The sequence below is a fragment of the Rhinatrema bivittatum genome, chromosome 4 (assembly GCF_901001135.1).
Source record: "Rhinatrema bivittatum chromosome 4, aRhiBiv1.1, whole genome shotgun sequence".
Taxonomy (NCBI): domain Eukaryota; kingdom Metazoa; phylum Chordata; class Amphibia; order Gymnophiona; family Rhinatrematidae; genus Rhinatrema; species Rhinatrema bivittatum.
This window is the reverse complement of record NC_042618.1, coordinates 52,405,475-52,424,103: the sequence shown is the minus strand read 5'-3', so window position 1 is coordinate 52,424,103 and position 18,629 is coordinate 52,405,475. Positions and strand designations below refer to the sequence as shown.

Genomic DNA, 18,629 nt, shown 5'->3' with positions numbered 1-18,629 from the left:
TATCCTCATGGCATATAACTCTTTTCTAGTACAAGAATGAAATTCTCATGATAGTAAATTCACTTTTACCTTTCCAATTATTTAAGGAATAGCTGCTCTTCTTGGCCCCACCATTTCCTGTGTAGGGTGCTCTGGATAGTGGGCATGTTTGTTTTTTTGTTTGGTTTTTTTTTTTTAGTGGTGTTGTGCTGCAATACTGTTCTTGTAACCTGAAAACATTTGATAAACGGCCTATGATAGTGTTGGTTTACTGACTTATGACAGATTTATTCTGATTAGTTTATGGCTTAAGTATCAAATTTCATTTTTCTGAACGTTTTTGAAAATAGTGTTACATAGTAAAGCAGACAGGGTAAAACCATGCTGTTTCATACAGTGTAGTTTGTAGTTAACTGGTACAGTCAATCTAGAATTTTGTACATGGACACTCTAGAGGTAGTAATTTAAACTATTGTAGAGATAGTCTTATCCAAATTATGTGATGAGTGGATCACATTTTACTTACAAACTCATGATTCGTTTTGGTGACTGTGATCACCTAAAGAAATCACTAACACAGACTGAGATTTTTGGGTCATTTAATCTAGATATGTGCATGGATTTTGCCAGTCACCTACTTCCAGGGAGATAGTAGTGTGTGCACAGGCTTGGGGATAGCCCCTCCCAGCTCTTTGCCAAGTGAAATAAGAAGATGTATAGCCTCAAGCCCCAGGGGAAATCCTTTATCACTGTATGTGCACAGTCCTCATACCTTCAAAACTCGTCTTATGTTGATGATGGGGGAGCTGTAAGCATGTCCTAGGTAAAACCCCTTTCCCTCACCTGTGAGGAGAGATCACGTCTCTCTCCTTGAAATTCAGGTCACAGTAAATGAAAAACAGACCATGTTAGTGATGCACATTCTCTGCAGTCCCCTAGCCCAGTGATTCTCAGATCCATCCTCAAGGACTACCCAGCCAATCTGGTTTTCAGGATATCCAGAACAAATATGCATGGAAGATAGTTGCATGACCTGCCTCTATCTCATACAGTTGTATTATGGGTGTCCTGAAAATTAGATTGGCCCAAGTGGTCCTCTAGGACAGGGTTGAGATTGAGAACCGCTGTGCTATATTATATTCATCCAGTCCCTCATGGATGAATATAATATAGTGGGATCACATAAATTCAGAAAATCAAGGCTGTTACACAATGGCCTTTTATAAAATCATTTTCAAAATGTTCTCTCATTGCTACTTTTGTAAATATATACTTTGGGAATGATGAGAAAATAGGAAGGTATGAGGAAATCGTTGGGTTGAGCCAGCTCAAGTACTATAGAATTTTTACACCGTAAATTAGGTGGAAAGAATGCTAGAAATCCATCAAGTCCAACCTTCTGGTTGCCTCTCTGCTCTCTACACAGCAATCTAGGAGAAAACGGAAAACACTGTGCAATCTGGAGCCAGTTCTGCAGTGGTGAAAAACATTGTTTCTTGACCCTAAATACAGTGATCATTTCAGAATGGCTGGATTAGCACTTTTCTCTGATATAATTGTTTAATATAGACCTTCCTTGTATATTACCATAATAGTTATATGGTTATTCTTAACAATATCTTTTTCTCTATAAACGTATCCAGTTTACTTATTAACTGATTTAAGGCCTGATTCATCAAGGTTATTTTCCCATAGACAAAGAACAGGAGAAAAGCCTTGGTGAATTGGGCCAATTTTATTAAAACTTTCCGTAATTTTATCACTTTGAGGACGATATTCAAGAGTTTAACCTCTTGAATCTAACTGGTTAAATATTCCCCCTCGTAGCTAAATGTTGTGTGTATACAGATGATGCAGGACGAAATAGGGCCCTGGTTGTGACATGCCTGGCATTGGGAGTTTTCAAACTTTGCCAGTTAGCGAGATATTTGGTACTACTAGCTAAATTTATGCTGATGAATGGCTTAACTAAGTCTAGTCAAGAGCTAGAACTGCACTTAATTGGGTAATATCTAGAAAAAAGTTAACCTCTTAAATTGTTCACAATGCTGCTACTTAATATTGACCCCTCTTTGAATAAAATATCCCTTTTTATGAAGATGATAAAATGTATTACCCCTTAATCTTAGAAGATCCCCACCCCTTATTTTGTTTGTAGCTGCCTTTGTAAAAATGTTGCCTACAAAATCAGTGTAGAATTCCTTGATGTGTCCATGTAGTGTAATTAAAAAAAAATAAGTTGACCAAAAATTACTCCCACAGATTTTAATGGAAGCTGTATGCCTGCAGCAAGGACCTTTTGATTATTTTCCTGCCCTGGGCTGAAGTAAATATATTCAAGGTTGAGAACTCTGAGACTAATAAAAATGGTATGAGTGGTGGTTGGATAAATCCTTGTGGGTAGGGCCCTAGCATGGAGAGCATTAATAAAACCTTTTTGGTGGCTCCGTCTTCTGCACACCCCAAATTTTCTTTTTTTTTTTTTTTTGCGTCATGACATATTTTTTGTCCACCCTGCATCTCCCTGGACTGGCCCCTTTTACGACAGTAAACCCCAAATTTCTCAAGTTATTTGCCCTCCAGAGCACAAAAACAGCAGAGAAGTATTAACTGTATAGAATTAGGAATGTACTAGAACAAAGTAGCTTGTAGCATTCAAACTCTTGTCCTCCACTCTCTATTCTACGAGTTGGTTTGTCAGTCTTTTACTTCCATTATGCTAACTTGACATAACATTATTATTAAATAAAAAATGGAAATACTTTGACAGCTGCTAGGTGAATTATAGGGCAATTTTTAAATTCTTGGATAATAACTGTTAGAGAGACAGAGAGAGACACTCATTTTAAAGCCTACATAGTAGTGAACTATTTACATCACTATAGGAGGGCTAGCTAGTAACTCGAGGTGAGGTTTTGGTGTAGGGTTTTAGGGCTAGTTTTACATGCAGAGTGAGACGTACGAACAGCACAGTAGACCTCAGTGAAGATTAGACATCATTTGGAGTGAGGAAAGTCACACAGACATGAGATTTCTTCAGCATTCTTTCACCCTAACTTGATAGAGCCCTGGTAGAGTGACCATCAAGCTAGGGTGAGAGTACTACCCATTTAAATTATCTTTCTCCGTTTGAAACTTGTAAACCGTTGTGATGGTGAAACCGAATGACAGTATGTAAAACTCGATAAATAAATAAACATTGTAGAAATCTCATCTTTGTGTGACTTTACTCACTCCAAATGATGAAAGATCTTCACTGAGGTCTACTATACTGTTCGTATGACTCACCCTGCATGTAAAACTAGCCCCAAAACCCAAAGTCCAACTTCATGCCTTCCGGTAGCCCAGAAGCTGAACCTTAAAGTATAGGGTCCAGGTTTCCAACTATAGGAATGTTGTAGGGTCCAGGTTTGAGATAATCCAACTACTGTACCACTCCTTAGTGATAGAGTCTGCATTGAAATGTGCTAAATACACTTGTGATCACTCTAGCATGACTTCTAAGGAGGATCCAACAGCATTGGATGCATTTGAAAAAAAAATCTTCCAAGGGTCCATGCTGATTGTCCGGATCATAGCTTACCACCTGTAGATGGTGCATATTTGCACAAATTCGTGTAAAAGCTAAAACCTTTGACTGAATCTTCAAATCTAAGACAGGTGGACTTCTGTTGAGTACTGGAGGACATGTAAGAAGCATGTCATCCGTTCTGGTTGTGAGACTTTTGATACTGTGGCCAGGTCTTCGGCTGCTTCTATAGGGTCCTAAAGTCTCACATGGTTTTGAGCAAGTGGCCTCCAGAAAGATGTGTAGGATCGTCTTGTGGATGTACAGGGAAAAACTTGTTTGGCAACAAAGTTCAAGAGACAGTGGCTCTGTTTAAGGAATATCAATGCACCTTTCAGTTGTCAGCTGTAATGAGTACCAGCACCAGTATTTTTCCTACAAAGTCACCCATTCTTTTTAGCATCATTGAGCTCTTCCCACTCTTCAGCAGCAACAGCTGCCTACTCGAGGTTGGTAGAGGGAATGGCATTAGCTGAAACTTAGCAGCAGTTACAGCCTAAAGCGTGGTTCCAGTATTTGATAATTTTTGAAACCTGCCTCCTCTATGGGAGGAAAGGGTTCAGACCTTCCTCCTGGAATAGCTTTGTACTACTAAGAACTGGTGGGTCCTGAAAATTGTTGCATGTGGCTACTGCTTATGCTTCTTTCCCCCTCCTCCAATCCAGTGGATTTCAGTCTTCAGCTCCAATCCTTCTCAATGCATCAAAATACAATTTCCAAATGCATTCACCAAGCATCCACTCGTCTTACTCGAATCCTTCCTGATAAAACAAAAGTAAAATTTCTCATACACCCTGAAATACAGTCATTAGGGAACATATTTCAATTTTCTCATTCAAATGTTGAGACAAATAAACTTGCTTTCATAAGCTTTTTAGAGCTCATGTAGTTGTTCTCACCAGCAATCTCGCCTGGAACTTTATTGCATATACTTGGGAACATGCAACCAAAAGCAATTTTTTGCATTAATGCCTGATGAGCTAACCTCAGCGATGGGCTAGTTAACATTTGAAAGGCAAACCTTAAAGCACAGATTGGAGTATACTATAGTAACTCATACCTCAGATACTGCGGCCCCAATCCATGTAAACATTTAAAAACCAACACTAGGAGAGTAGCTAGAGAGGTTATTTCTGGTATTTCCTAATTCCCAAGAAGTCAGGGGAGTTGAGGCCTAAACAGGACTTGTAAAGACTAAACAAATTGTTTGTTAGTTTGGGAAAGATACAAGATGAACTCTCTCTAAACAATTCTTCTTTTCATTCAACTAAGGGATTCACTGTGTTCACTGTATCTGAACGATAGTAATCCACATATCCCCATTCATCCTTCCATCAACATTTCCTCAAGTTTGTGCTGAAAGACGTACTACCAATAAATGGTGCTCTCCTGTGGCCCAGAGGATATTCATTAAATGTTTTGTGGCAGTGGCAGCACAGCTTTATTGGTAGGAAGTCTGTGATTTCCCATACCTGAAAGATTGGTTGGTGATGGGTCCATCTCCATCAGCAGTTTTGGAGTCCTTCGAGATGACCACACAGGCTCTTTCATTCCCTGGGTTTTCTGGTCAACTTTGCCAAGTCAAACCTGGTTTCATCTCAAAAGAATTCAGTTCCTAGGAGCCTAGATAGACTCAATTCAGGAAAAATCTTTTCTCTCTGCCGAAATAGCCATATTGTTGATGGGCCATATAAGGTATCTCCTTCAACAGGACCGGGTGTCAACAAGGTCAATCCTGGTCCTTCTTGGACACATGGCTGCTGCAGTGCATTTGGTTCCTCTAACTTATCTGCACATGTGGGGCCTCCAAAGCCAATGGGATCAGCTCTATCAACCATTATCCTACCAAATCTCTGTGGGACTCTACTGTGCATCCACCACATCAAGTGACTCTCTCTGCTGAAGTCTCCACCAAGGGATAGGGAGCTCATATCCATGCAGCATGGACCCAAGGATCATGCTTCCAAGTGAAAGTCATCTGCAAATCAGTTTCCTGAATTTGTAAACCATTGGCTGTGCTTTAAGGGCTTTCTATCTCCTCCTTTCAAGAAAGAGAGTCTTGATCCAGATGGACAACCAAGTAGCCATGTTCTACATAAAGAAGCAGGGAGGTACAGGCATTTACGCCCTTTGCCAGGAGGCTTTTTGAATCTGGTCATGAGCAGGACATCACAATGCCCATCTCGATACCTACCTTCCATAAATCCAGAATAAGTTGGTAGATCACCTTAGCAGAGTAATAAAGCCACATAAGTGGTGCTTGGATCAAGGAATCGTGGACAACTTGTTCAGTTACTGAGGAAAGCTAGTAATCAACCAGTTTGCCTCAGAAGACAACAGAAAAGTGGAAATTCTGCTCCTTGCATCCAAGCAGCTACAGATCAGCTCCCAATGCTTTTGTGCAACCCCACTAATTCACCTAATCACCAGGACTGTCCATAAGGCCCTTTGGGACAAAACAAAGATAATCCTCATAGCACCAACTGTGCCACAAGTGTGGTATCCATATTTTGTCCTTCTGTCAGTTCAGGCTCTGGTTCCTAACTCTCATCACATAGAAAGACAGCAGACTCTGCTATTTGAAATTGCAAGGTGGGGCCCAAGATAGTGGCTTAGCAAGACAGACAGACGCGTCGCTCCTGCATTGTTCGTTTACCTTTTGGCTTCTATGCCACATTCAGCAAGGAAGCGCAGAGCCAAGTGGCGCTTAGCTTCGGAAGCACTCCCGGCGATATCGTTGGAAGGACCTATGGATGCCCATGTCCGGCGTGGAACCATAGCCGGTGAGGGAAGCTCGCAGACCGTCGATCGGGGAGAAGAAGAGCCCGAGGACAGTGTTGAGCTGCTGACATCATTTTCCCCGGCAGAGAGGACACCACCCGCAAACACCGCCGAGATAAGGAACCTTCCTTCATGAGGAGACCAGGGGAGACCTGAATGGTTGACCCCCCCCCCCCCAGTGTGTCTCTGCCGGAGCCCGTGCAGTTGGAGCAGGAGGACTTGGCCCGTCGTGAGATCATAGATTTTTTTAACTCTCCTGTACCCCATATAGTGTCCCCTGTTACCTTGTATAATGTATAATATTCCTCATATCTTAGTATTTTCCTTTGTTTCCCTGTACCCTACCCTTCTTGTGTATATTAGTTACACTCCTTTTACTATAATTTACTTAGTTACCTTACATTCTCCTCCTTTTTTGTTCTTCTGGTTGCTCACCTGTTTCCCCCGCCCTGTTCTATGTGAGCCGATATGATGTACCCACGAATACTGATATAGAAAAGTTTATAAATAAATAAATCATTGGGGCTGGCGGGGGAAGGCCTACTGGAGCTGCTAAACCAGAGGCTAAAGAGGTAACAACTGAGGACTCGGTGCTTCAGGCAGCCAATTTGGTAAGTCCTCAATCTTATTCCTTAGAAACACTATGGGAAGCAATAAATACAGTCAACAAGAACATGATACTACAATTGCACACTGTTACAGATAATGTGAAAAAGCTTGAACAACGGATGAATGATGTGGAAAATGAAGTGCTGAAATCTAAGGAGAAGGTAGATTCTGTTGAAGTGAATCTGGAAAGTATCTGGAAAGTAATGCAAATATCCAACAAACTGCAGATGAAGTTGGAAACATGGAAAATCAGTTGAGAGGGAGAAATTTGAGGTGCAAAAACTTTCCTAAAGTGGCATATACTTCATCGAAAGATATCTGGAGAAGATATTTAATGGAGATTTTGTAAATCCCTGAAGGTGCTTTACCCATTATGACAAAGGTATACTATATGCCCCCATTAAGGAGGAGAGAATCGTACAAGCATAGGGGCGGATTTTAAAAGGCGCGCGAATAGCCTACTTTTGTTTGCGCTCCAGGCGCAAACAAAAGTACGCTGGATTTTAGTAGATACGCGCGGAGCCGCGCGTATCTGCTAAAATCCTGGATCGGCGCGCGCAAGGCTATCAATTACGTATAGCCGGCGCGCGCCGAGCCGCGCAGCCTACCCCCGTTCCCTCCAAGGCCGCTCCGAAATCGGAGCGGCCTCGGAGGGAACTTTCCTTTGCCCTCCCCTCACCTTCCCCTCCCTTCCCCTACCTAACCCACCCGCCCGGCCCTGTCTAAACCCTCCCTTACCTTTGTTGGGGGATTTACGCCTCCCTCTGGGAGGCGTAAATCCCCGCGCGCCAGCGGGCCTCCTGCGCGCCGGGCCGCAACCTGGGGGCGGGTACGGAGGGCACGGCCACGCCCCCGGACCGCCCTGGGCCGTAGCCACGCCCCCGTACCCGCCCCCAAAACGCTGCTGACACGCCCCCGAAACGCCGCGACGACCGGGCCCGCCCCCCGACACGCCCCCGACACGCCCCCCTCGGAGAACCCCGGGACTTACGCGAGTCCCGGGGCTCTGCGCGCGCCGGGAGGCCTATGTAAAATAGGCTTCCCGGCGCGCAGGGCCCTGCTCGCGTAAATCCGCCCGGTTTTGGGCGGATTTACGCGAGCAGGGCTCTGAAAATCCGCCCCATAATGTACAAGTTTTAACTCCAAAGGATCTTCCCAATTTGGAAATCTCAGCAGTATTGAAGCAAACAGAAGAAAGTATGACAACACCTGCTACATTAATAGTAACTTTCCTGGTAGAATCCGATAAAGAATGGTTTTTTAAGAAATATTTTTCTCATAGATCTGAGCTCTTTCTGAATTTAAAAATTCAAATATTTCCAGATATATCTAGACAGACACAAAAGAGGAGACGTCAGTTCTTATTGTTGAAGCCTAGAGTTCTTGTATCAGGTTTATTATTTGCCTTAAAATTTCCATGTAAATGTTTAATTAAACATCAAGGAATATCATATTTGTCTTATCAACCATTACAGTTGACTACTTTTCTGGTTAATAAAATAGGTCCTCAGTTTGGTTCCTCACCAGCCTCTGGTTAAGAGCTTAGATCAGTTTAGTGACCTCTAAAAAGTGTAAGGGATCCACAGCTTGCTTATTTCCTTAAAGCTTTTCTTGTCTTTAATGTAAAATTGCATTAATGTTTCTAGAAATAACCTATTTCTATTGGAATATAAATATTTCTTAGGATTGTGTAATCTTGGGCTATATAATGGGCTTGATAGACATGCAATATAAGTTTGTAATATCTAATGCGTGTACTATTTCTTTATTAATGTGTATTTACTGCATGTGTTTCCTTTTCAAGTGATTTGCTTGAAAAATAATTTGTAAAAGTGACAAATAGAAAAATTAAAAAAATAAAAAATTGCAAGGTAGTCCGCAAGGTGTGGATGTTGAATATGCACTAGTCTCCTCCTTATTCTTTCCTAAAGTGGTAGAGAATGTACTGATTTACACCAGGAAACCGTTAACCAGAAGATCTTATGGTTTGAAATGGAAGAGGTTTTCGACTTGGTGCTGGATCCTTTCTCCTGTGGCATGAGGGACTTGCTTCAGTATGTATTCTTCCTCATGCCTTAGCACCTCTTTGATCAAAGTTTATCTCAGTGCCATTGCACATATCACCAGTAGTTGGAAGGTTGTCTAATCTCTTTCCACTCTTTAATATTAAAGTACATGAAAGGATTGTGGCATTCCAACCTCCAATCAATAAATCTCGAGTGTATAGTAACCTTAATGAAGCCCTAGTTCAACTTACAAATCCTCCTTTTTGAATCTCTCGAGTCGGCTGGCTTGAAGTTTCTCACCTGAAAACTGTTTTTATCTTGTAACCATCACTTCAGCACAGAGAGTAAGTCTTTGGTTTCATGGTCACCATACCTTCAGTTTTTTCATAACAGGGTGGTTCTACTAACTCCTTCTAAAAGTGGTATCTGCATTGCACCTTTAATCAAACTATTGTGCTACTTATATTCTTTCCATGCCCACAAAGGCGAACATGTCCTTCACTCCCTGGATTGTAAGAGAGCTCTAGCATACTAACTAAAGAGGACTCAACCGCACTGTCAATTTTCTTAGCTGTTTGTCTTTTGATCCCAATAGATTGGGAAGGGCAGTTGTCAACCAAACTCTATCGAATTGGCTAGCAGATAGTATAGCGCACTATTAAACATACACTAGCTAGCTTATAGATTACAGACTCTGGTACGGCTCATCAAGTGAGAATGACTCAAATGAGAGCCACTTCTATTGAGGACATTTACAAACCTGCTTCTTGGTCATCTGTTCACACCTTCATAGCCCACTACTGTCTAGACAGCAAGTCCCGAGGAGACAGTAATTTTAGACAAGCATTTCTGTGTAGCCTGTTCTCCCAGTAGCCCACTCTCCACTGGTGAGGACCTGTTTGTATGTTTCAGTTTTTACTTGCAATGCAACCCTCAGCCTGGGACTCCCCATGCATGATATGGCTAATTCATATCTGCTTGTCAATGGAGATAACAAATTTGCTTGCCTGTAAATGGGTTCTCTATAGACAGCAGGATGAATTAGCTATGCTTAATACCCGCCCACCTCCCTCGCTAAAACTTAAACTCTGGAAGATACTGAGGTGCTCACAAGTCAGTGTTCATGCACAGGAGCTCCTGCACATGTTCAGTGAAGTCTTCACTGAGCTCTAAGAGCTGGGTCTGTGTTGCGCTGTCTGATGACGTCACCCTGGCATTATGGCTAATTCACCCTATGAGTGGAATAGACTTCCACTTGGCTGCACCTTATGCTTGGAATAGACTGGTGCATCATGCTCCCTCTCTTGCTTTAATTAAATCCCCTCTTAAAAAAATAAAAAAAAAATTAGGAGTCAATATTCAGCTGTGGAGCAGGTAATTAAAGTTAACCGGCTGTACCTATCTGGCTAACGTAACCAGGATATTCGGTGGTGCACTGCGCTGCTGAATATACCTGGCTATTTTAAAGTTAGCCGGATAATATATCCGAATATCAGAGTTAGCCACATAACTTATGCAGCTAATTCTGGCCCATCCTGAAATGCCTCCCACCTGCCCCCAGACCGCCCACAAATTATGTGGCTAAATTATATGGTTAGAATTTAGCTGCATACAGCTCTAAATATCACTGCTTTGCCATTTAGACGGATAACTTTTCAGTTATCCATCTAAATGGCTTCTGAATATCGGCCTCGAGAGGCGCTGTAGAATTGATATGACTGGTCATTTATGTGCCTTCTAAATCTTTACCAGTGTTACTGTTTCCATTGCTAAGGGCTTTCTTGTTTTGTTTTTTTTGCTGTCTTTGCATTTAGAGTGAAGAAACTGAAGGAGACCTTAGTTCATATACAGCAGCTAGACAAAGACATGAGTAACCTTCGCACCTGGCTGGCTCGAATAGAGTCTGAGCTTTCCAAACCTGTCGTCTATGATATATGTGATGACAAAGAAATCAAGAAGAAACTTGCTGAACAACAGGTGGGAGCAGGACTGCCCTGGGAATCTGGGAGAAATTTAACAAGCTTTAGTCCTGTTCTATAAGGTCTTCTCTCCCACTGTGTGTATATTGGGGCGGGGGGGGGAGAACTTTAGTGAATCAGGCTCTTTGTGAAGTAAGATGTATGTTGAGCTGTTGGGATAGGCAGTTCTGGTCCTTGAGATAACCACACTGTTAATATCCATCAGATGTATCTGCTTACATTTAATTTAAGATCCTGTTTAATTTGTAGATTTAATTATTCCCCTGCCCCCCTCAAAAAAACAGACAGTTGTGGCTCTTAAGGACCAGAAAAGCCTAGTCTCTGGGCTAGGGTCTTGTCTTCTTTTCTCTCAGATTCCTTATGTTCCTCCTTTATATTCCAGCACATAATACATTCTGAAATGAAAAATATGTTCTCACAGGACAAGCAGAATGGTAGTCCTCACATATGGGTGACATCACAGGATGGAGCCCAATCATGGAAAACTTCTGTCAAGGTTTCCAGAACTTTGACTGGCCCCTACTGGGCATGCCCAGGATGGCACTAACCCTGCAGCCAGCAGGGGTCCCCCTTCAGTCTTCTTTTTTCCGTGCAGCAGTAGCCTCGCAGTTAAGGAGCTTTGCAGAGATTTCTGATAGGAATTTTCCTCACGGAATTACTAAAAGTTAATTTACCCCACAGGGGTCCTCCTTTTAACTTTTTCAAGCCGCAGTACTCCGGTAAGTTTTTACACGTTTTTCCGTCTATTACTGTCGAGTTTGGCCCTCACAGCCTACTGGCCGTCGACCGTACCTCGGCTCAATTTTTTGCCATGGCATCAGGGTTTCATCAGTGCCCGGACTGTAATCGCACCATGTCCATCACAGACCCCCATAAAGTCTGTGTAATGTGTCTTGGATGAGAGCACGATGTCTTGACCTGCACCAAATGTGCCCTAATGACACCAAAAGGTCGCAAAGCCAGAATGGAGAAGATGGAACTTCTCTTACATTCTCAAACCCTGACTCCGTCCATTGCATCGACGTTGTCAGAACCGGCACCGTCAACTTCGCGCCAGCATCGACCACCGGCCGGTGACCGTCCGGCACCAACGACATCTCGGCCTTCGACACCCTCTACTCCCCCTCAGAACCGAGGGGATCGTAGAGATAAACATCGCCACCGGCATAGAAAGTCTCGGACCATGGAGGGAGCGAAATCATCGACCTCGCCATCGTCCGAGCCGCCGTCGAAGAAAACCCGTCCAGAAAAGGCACCGACCTTTTCGGCGACCGGGTCACTGAGGCAACCCTCACCCGAAAGGGCATCGGGAGCCGCGACTCCGCCTTTAACGGTGGTCCCTCCGGCTATGCCTCTGCCTCCATCTTCTGTTCCGGAGCCGGGGCTGCTTGCTCCAGGTCTCCGAGAAGAACTGGACTGGATGGTTCAGGATGCCATCGACAAGGTGATGCAACAACTCCAGGTTCCTCCGGCACAAACACCGGTACCGATTGCGGAACTGATCACCGACCCGATTCAGGCAGCGTTGGCACCGCTGCTCTCCAGGATGGAAGCGCTCATTGCCGCTTTTCCACCGATGGATCCCGGGTCACCAATGGCTCCAGTGCCCTCTCCGCTTACTTTGTCATCGGGAGGAGAAACACCGTTCCGCATCCCTCCATCGGGAGTTCTGACTCCGCCTTCGATGCCGATACGTCCCTCACCACCCATCCCACCATCTGTGCCGATACGCCTGCAGGCGCCTTCGATGCCTTCATCGGTGCCTCCAATTAATCCTTTGGAGCCTAGACCAGGACCCTCGGGTATCCCACCACCCCGTCCCCCTCTAGCTCCTAGAGGGGCAGGTGTTGATCCCTATGATACCTGGACTGATGATTCCTCCCCAGACACCGATGATTACAAGCTCCGTGTGTCAGACTCCACTTTCTGGTTCAATGCTTTGTTACGAATCTATAATCCGGTTAAATGCTTGAGATCTTCACAACTTAACCTGTTAGAGATTCCCTCAATTCGTCATGCACGATTATTCAGTACCAGGGAGACTTCTTTCTCTATAGCGGCACCCATTCAATGGAATCTTCTTCCTTTTGACCTCAGATCTCTGGATGACGTTAAAAAGTTCAAAACATCATTCAAGGAATATCTGCTTCATCGTGCGTTTAATGATTAATAAAGCGGTATGAATGTTCTCAATCTGCCTGTTTAAAGTAAATATGATGAGCCAATAATTGAGATTCCATTTTCGGAATTATGCTCTGATGTCTAAAATATTAACCTTTTGATAGGTTTGATATTGTTATGACATTTATTTACCATTAATATTTGGTATTTTGCTTTTTGGTTTCTGTGAAGCTAAAATTTGTCTGTATTTTTATTTTGCTTTTATTATGTATGTATTTGTGTACATCACCTAGGCCTTTTAAGTGTTAGGCGATTAATAAATTTTAATAAATGAAATAATAAATGAAATTTGCCTTCACCACCTTCACCCACTGAAAGTAGAAAGCGTTCTCCTCCAGAGGACCTTTCCTTTATAAATTTTGTGAAGGAAATGTCTGAATTGGTTCCCTTCCAATTACAGACTGAACAGGATGATAGACATCAGATGATGGAGTTGCTTTAATTCCTGGATGTTCCCAAGGAAATATCCTCCATCCCTATCCACCAGGTTCTTCTGGATCTCCTCAAGAAGAACTGGGAACATCCTGGCTCCATTGCTCCAGTCCACAGAAAAGCTGACACTACCTATTTGGTGCAGTCAGCTCCAGGTTTTCAAAAACCTCAATTGGATCACCAATCTGTAGTGGTAGAATCCGCACAGAAAAGAGCAAAAAGATCAATGCCTCACACTTCTTTTCATCATGGCAAGGAACAGAAGTTTCTAGATGCCATTGGTTGCCATGTCTTCCAAGGATCAGTGCTCATCTCCCAAATTGCCGCTTATCAGCTCTATATGACCCAATATAATAGGGTCATTTTTAAGCAGATACAAGATTTAACAGACTCCCTGCCTCAGCAATTTCAAGAACAACTCCAAACCCTAGTAAACAAAGGGTTTGAAGCAGGCAAGCATGAGATTAGATCATCCTATGATATCTTTGATACTGCTACTAGAGTATCTGCAACAGCTATTTCGGCTAGGAGATGGGCCTGGCTCAAGTCTTCCAACCTTCACCCTAAGGTACAAGACAGATTATCTGACCTACCCTGTGTAGGAGATAATCTGTTTGGAGAACAGATTCAACTGACGGTGGCGGAACTTGACCCTAAGACAGCTCTCTCTGATACCTTCTGACTACTCTTCAAAACAGTCCTTCCGAAAGGACTCTAAAAAGTCATTCTTCCACCCGAAGAAGTCCTACCCGCCTCCAGCCAGATCCCGTTCCACAAGACCTTTTCAAAAAGCCCAGTCTCGTCAGACACGGAAACAAAAACCGCAAGCAGCTCCTCAACCAGGTCCTGCTTCATGTTTTTGACTTCTACCTAGAGAGCAGCAGCCAGCTTCCATTGCCTCACATACCAGTGGGAGGTCGATTGTACCACTTCAACAACATATGGCACTCAATCACCTCGGACCAGTGGGTACTGGCGATAATTGCTCAAGGTTACCATCTGAACTTCTCTCCGTGCCACCGGACTCCCCACCTCTACTGATGTGGAGAACATCTGATCACTCCATCCTTCTGGATCAGGAGGTCTCCCTCCTTCTCCAGTCCAAGGCAATAGAGCCCGTACCCTACTCTCAGCAGGGCCTAGGATTCTATTCCCGGTACTTTCTAATCCCCAAAAAATCGGGAGGCGTTTGTCCTATTTTGGACCTACAGGCTCTCAACAAGTACCTCCAGCGAGAGAAGTTCTAAATGGTAACCTTAGGCTCGCTTCTTCCTCTTCTACGAAGAGGAGACTGGCTCTGCTCTCTCGACCTCCAGGACGCATACACTCATATTGCGATAACTCCATCTCATCGCAAATACCTGAGGTTTCTAGTAGGCCCCAAGCACTACCAGTACTGAGTGCTTCCATTCGGCCTAGTGTCTGCGCCATGAGACTTCACGAACTGCCTCGTAGTGGTTGCAGCCTTCCTAAGGACTCAGGGTGTTCACGTCTACCCCTATCTAGATGATTGGTTAATCAGGGCTCCCACTCAGCAAGCTGCTCTGTCGTTCCTCAATCTAACCTTACACACTCTAATTTCATTAGGATTTCTTGTCAATTACGACAAATCCTCTTTAGTCCCATCTCAAACCTTGTCGTTCATTTTGGCAGACTTGGACACCTTGCAGGCAAAGGCTTTCCTTTCTCAACACGAGCTATCACTCTCGTGTCTCTTGCACATCAGCTGCAGTCTCAGCACTCCGCGACTGCACACCACTTTCTTATCCTCCTGGGACACATGGCGTCCTCAGTTCAGGTCACACCAGTGGGCCATTTGGCCATGAGGGTCATGCAGTGGACTCTAAGGTCTCAATGGACTCAAAGCATTCAGCCCCTGTCGACCATTGTCCACGTAACCAACTCACTCCGTCGGTCTCTAGCCTGGTGAAAAGATCAGATCAATCTCCACCACAGCTTGCTCTTTCAGGCTCCAGACCCTCAATTAATTCTCACCACCAATGCTTCCAACCTCGGATGGGGAGCCCATGTAGCCAATCTGCAGAAACAAGGATCTTGGTCTCCAGAGGAAGCCAAACACCAAATAAATTTCCTGGAGCTTCGAGCAATCAGATATGCTCTCAGGGTATTTCAGGATTGCCTCTCAAATCAAATTATCCTGATCCAGACGGACAACCAGGTGGCCATGTGGTACATCAACAAACAGGGAGGCACGGGCTCCTTCCTTCTGTGTCAGGAAGCTGCACAGATATGGGTGGAAGCTCTCTCCCATTCGATGTACCTCAGGGCCACCTACTTGCTGGGAGTGGACAATGTGTTGGCAGACAAGCTGAGTCGCATCTTTCAACCGCACGAGTGGTCTCTCAACCCCTCGGTGACTAACTCCATCTTCCAATAATGGGGATGTTCTCAAATAGACCTCTTTGCGTCTCCTCAAAACCGCAAAGTAGAGAACTTCTGCTCTCTCATTCGCAGCAAACACTCTCAGCCCAGAGACTCATTCTCCCTCTCATGGGCAACCGGTCTACTCTATGCATTCCCTCCACTTCCTCTTCTCTCGAAGACTCTCGTGAAGTTACGTCTGGACAAGGGAACCATGATCCTGATAGCACCTCACTGGCCACGCCAAGTGTAGTTTCCAATACTGCAGGATCTCTCCATTCGCAGGCACATTCCCTTGGGAAAGGACCCACTCCTGATCACTCAAAACGACGGGTGCCTTCGCTACCCCAACCTTCACGCTTTGTCCTTGACGGCATGGATGTTGAAAGGTTAATCCTTCAGCCACTTAACCTTTCTGAACCAGTTTCCCATGTCTTGATTGCTTCACGGAAGCCTTCCACGAGAAAAGCTTACTCTTAACAAATGGAGCAGGTTCGCGTCATGGTGCTCTTCTCAGTCCCTTGATGAAGTTTTTGGACTATCTCTGGCACTTATCAGAGTCAAGTCTAAAAACGTCTTCCATCAGAATGCATGTCAGTGCGGTAGCCGCCTTCCATAAAGGTATCTGGGATGTTCCTATATCAGTACAACCCCTTGTAACACATTTTCTGAAAGGCTTGCTTCACCTCAAGCCTCCACTGCGTCCTCCAGCCCCTTCTTGGGACCTCAACCTGGTTTTGAGTCGGCTCATGAAATCACCATTTGAGCCTGTTCACTCCTGTGATCTTCGCTATCTCACATGGAAAGTGATTTTCCTTCTGGCAATCACTTCAGCTCGCAGAGTTAGTGAATTACAGGCCCTAGTTTCCTATCCACCTTACACTAAACTCCTGCAGAAACGTGCGGTACTCCGCACTCACCCTAAGTTCTTGCCTAAGGTAGTATCGGAGTTTCACATTAATCAATCCATTATGCTACCTACCTTCTTTCCCAGGCTCCATTCCAATCCAGGAGAATAGGCTCTGCATACCCTTGACTGTAAACAGGCTCTAGCATTCTACCTAGACCGTACAGCTGCCCACAGGGAAAGCACTCAGTTGTTTGTCTCTTTCCACCCTAACAAGTTAGGGAAGTCTGTGGGTAAGCAGACTCTCTCTTCCTGGTTGGCGGACTGCATATCCTTTTGCTATCAGCAAGCAGGCATTCCTTTTCAAGACCGTGTTAAAGCACACTCTGTGAGGGCCATGGCGACTTCAGTAGCACACCTATGATCGTGCCGCTTCCTGATATTTGCAGGGCTGCCACCTGGAGTTCTCTCCACGCCTTTGCAGCCCACTATTGCTTGGACAAAGCCAGAAGACAAGATTCCATCTTCGGCCAGTCTGTCCTTCGTAACCTATTCACAACTTGACGTACCAACACCCTTCCGCCTGCCCGGTAGGGTTCAGGATGCCCTCGGCCAAATTTTATCCCAGTCCTAGTGCCTTGCACACCTGGGTACATTTGGTGCATTTCTCGGACATCCTCAGCTCGGTACTCACCCATATGTGAGGACTACCATCCTGCTTGTCCTGTGAGAAAGCAAATGTTGCTTACCTGTAACAGGTATTCTCACAGGACAGCAGGATGTTAGTCCTCATGAAACCCGCCCGCCGCCCCGCGGTGTTGGGTCCATTACGTTTTCTTATTTTATTTTTCGGCACTGCCTGTAGCTTTTAAACAAGACTGAAGGGGGACCCCTGCTGGCTGCAGGGTTAGTGCCATGCTGGGCATGCTCAGTAGGGGCCAGTCAAAGTTCTGGAAACTTTGACAAAAGTGTTCTGTGATTGGGCTCCATCCTGTGATGTCACCCATATGTGAGGACCAACATCCTGCTGTCCTGTGAGAACACCTGTTACAGGTAAGCAACATTTGCTTTCTATAGATAAACGCAAGGAACTTTGCAAGTAGTCCAACATTGTACTCTTGACTACTAATAAAATCGATTTGGTTTTCTTTCAAACAAGACTTCATTACAACCACCTCAAAAGTCAATTTGCTAGGTAAACTGCCCATGTAGTACTGTATACACACACTGAAGGAGAAAATAAACTATTGAAAAGTCATTTTTTTGTGTAATTTGAAGCTTGCCACATGACAACTTGCTCCCATGCAGCGCTAAACCATTCTGTTCTGAGCCTGTGAAAGAGACCTTTCCTCCCCCAGCACCTTCCTGACAAACCTAGTAGGCAATACCAGAGCAGATTTAAGTGTGTGGTACTTGATAGAAAGGCCCCCCCCCCTTCCCCATGTTGTAGAGAAAAATAGCTTTCAAAAATGTTTTTATTTCTGAGGATGTGTAATGCTATATTTTAGCAATATGAATCTTTAGGGGGGGCATTTATTTTCAAGCTAGTCAACTTTAAAGTGTGGGTTCCCTTCAGGGCCAGTTTTGGGGGGGTGTGCAATCTGTGCGAGTGCACGGAGCGCCTTGCTCAAGGGGGAGCCGTTGCATCCCTTCCACATGCTGCCTGCGAGCGGTAGATTCAGGAATCCTGTGCAGGGGAAAGGAAGCTTCTGTCTGTAGTGGTAGATGGAGGATCAGCTTGCAGAGAGGAAGAGGAGGGGAGGCAAGAAAAAGAAACGGGATGCTGCTGGGCAAGAAAGGGAAGAGACGGGGGGGGGGGGGGGGATGCCGGGATGACAGTGCTGAGCAGAGGGCAGAGTGATATG

At 44.5% G+C, this 18,629-nt stretch overlaps 1 protein-coding gene across 3 annotated transcripts in view; it reads left to right on the top strand.

The window, feature by feature from the left end:
- The window catches only part of SYNE2 (spectrin repeat containing nuclear envelope protein 2), a 799,865-nt gene that overhangs the window by 719,599 nt on the left and 61,637 nt on the right, over positions 1 to 18,629 (top strand). For all 3 annotated transcript variants that reach the window (XM_029598126.1, XM_029598125.1, XM_029598127.1), the window contains exon 104: positions 10,758 to 10,920. In XM_029598126.1, the coding sequence (XP_029453986.1) occupies positions 10,758 to 10,920 (163 nt within the window). The remainder of the gene's footprint in view (positions 1 to 10,757; positions 10,921 to 18,629) is intronic.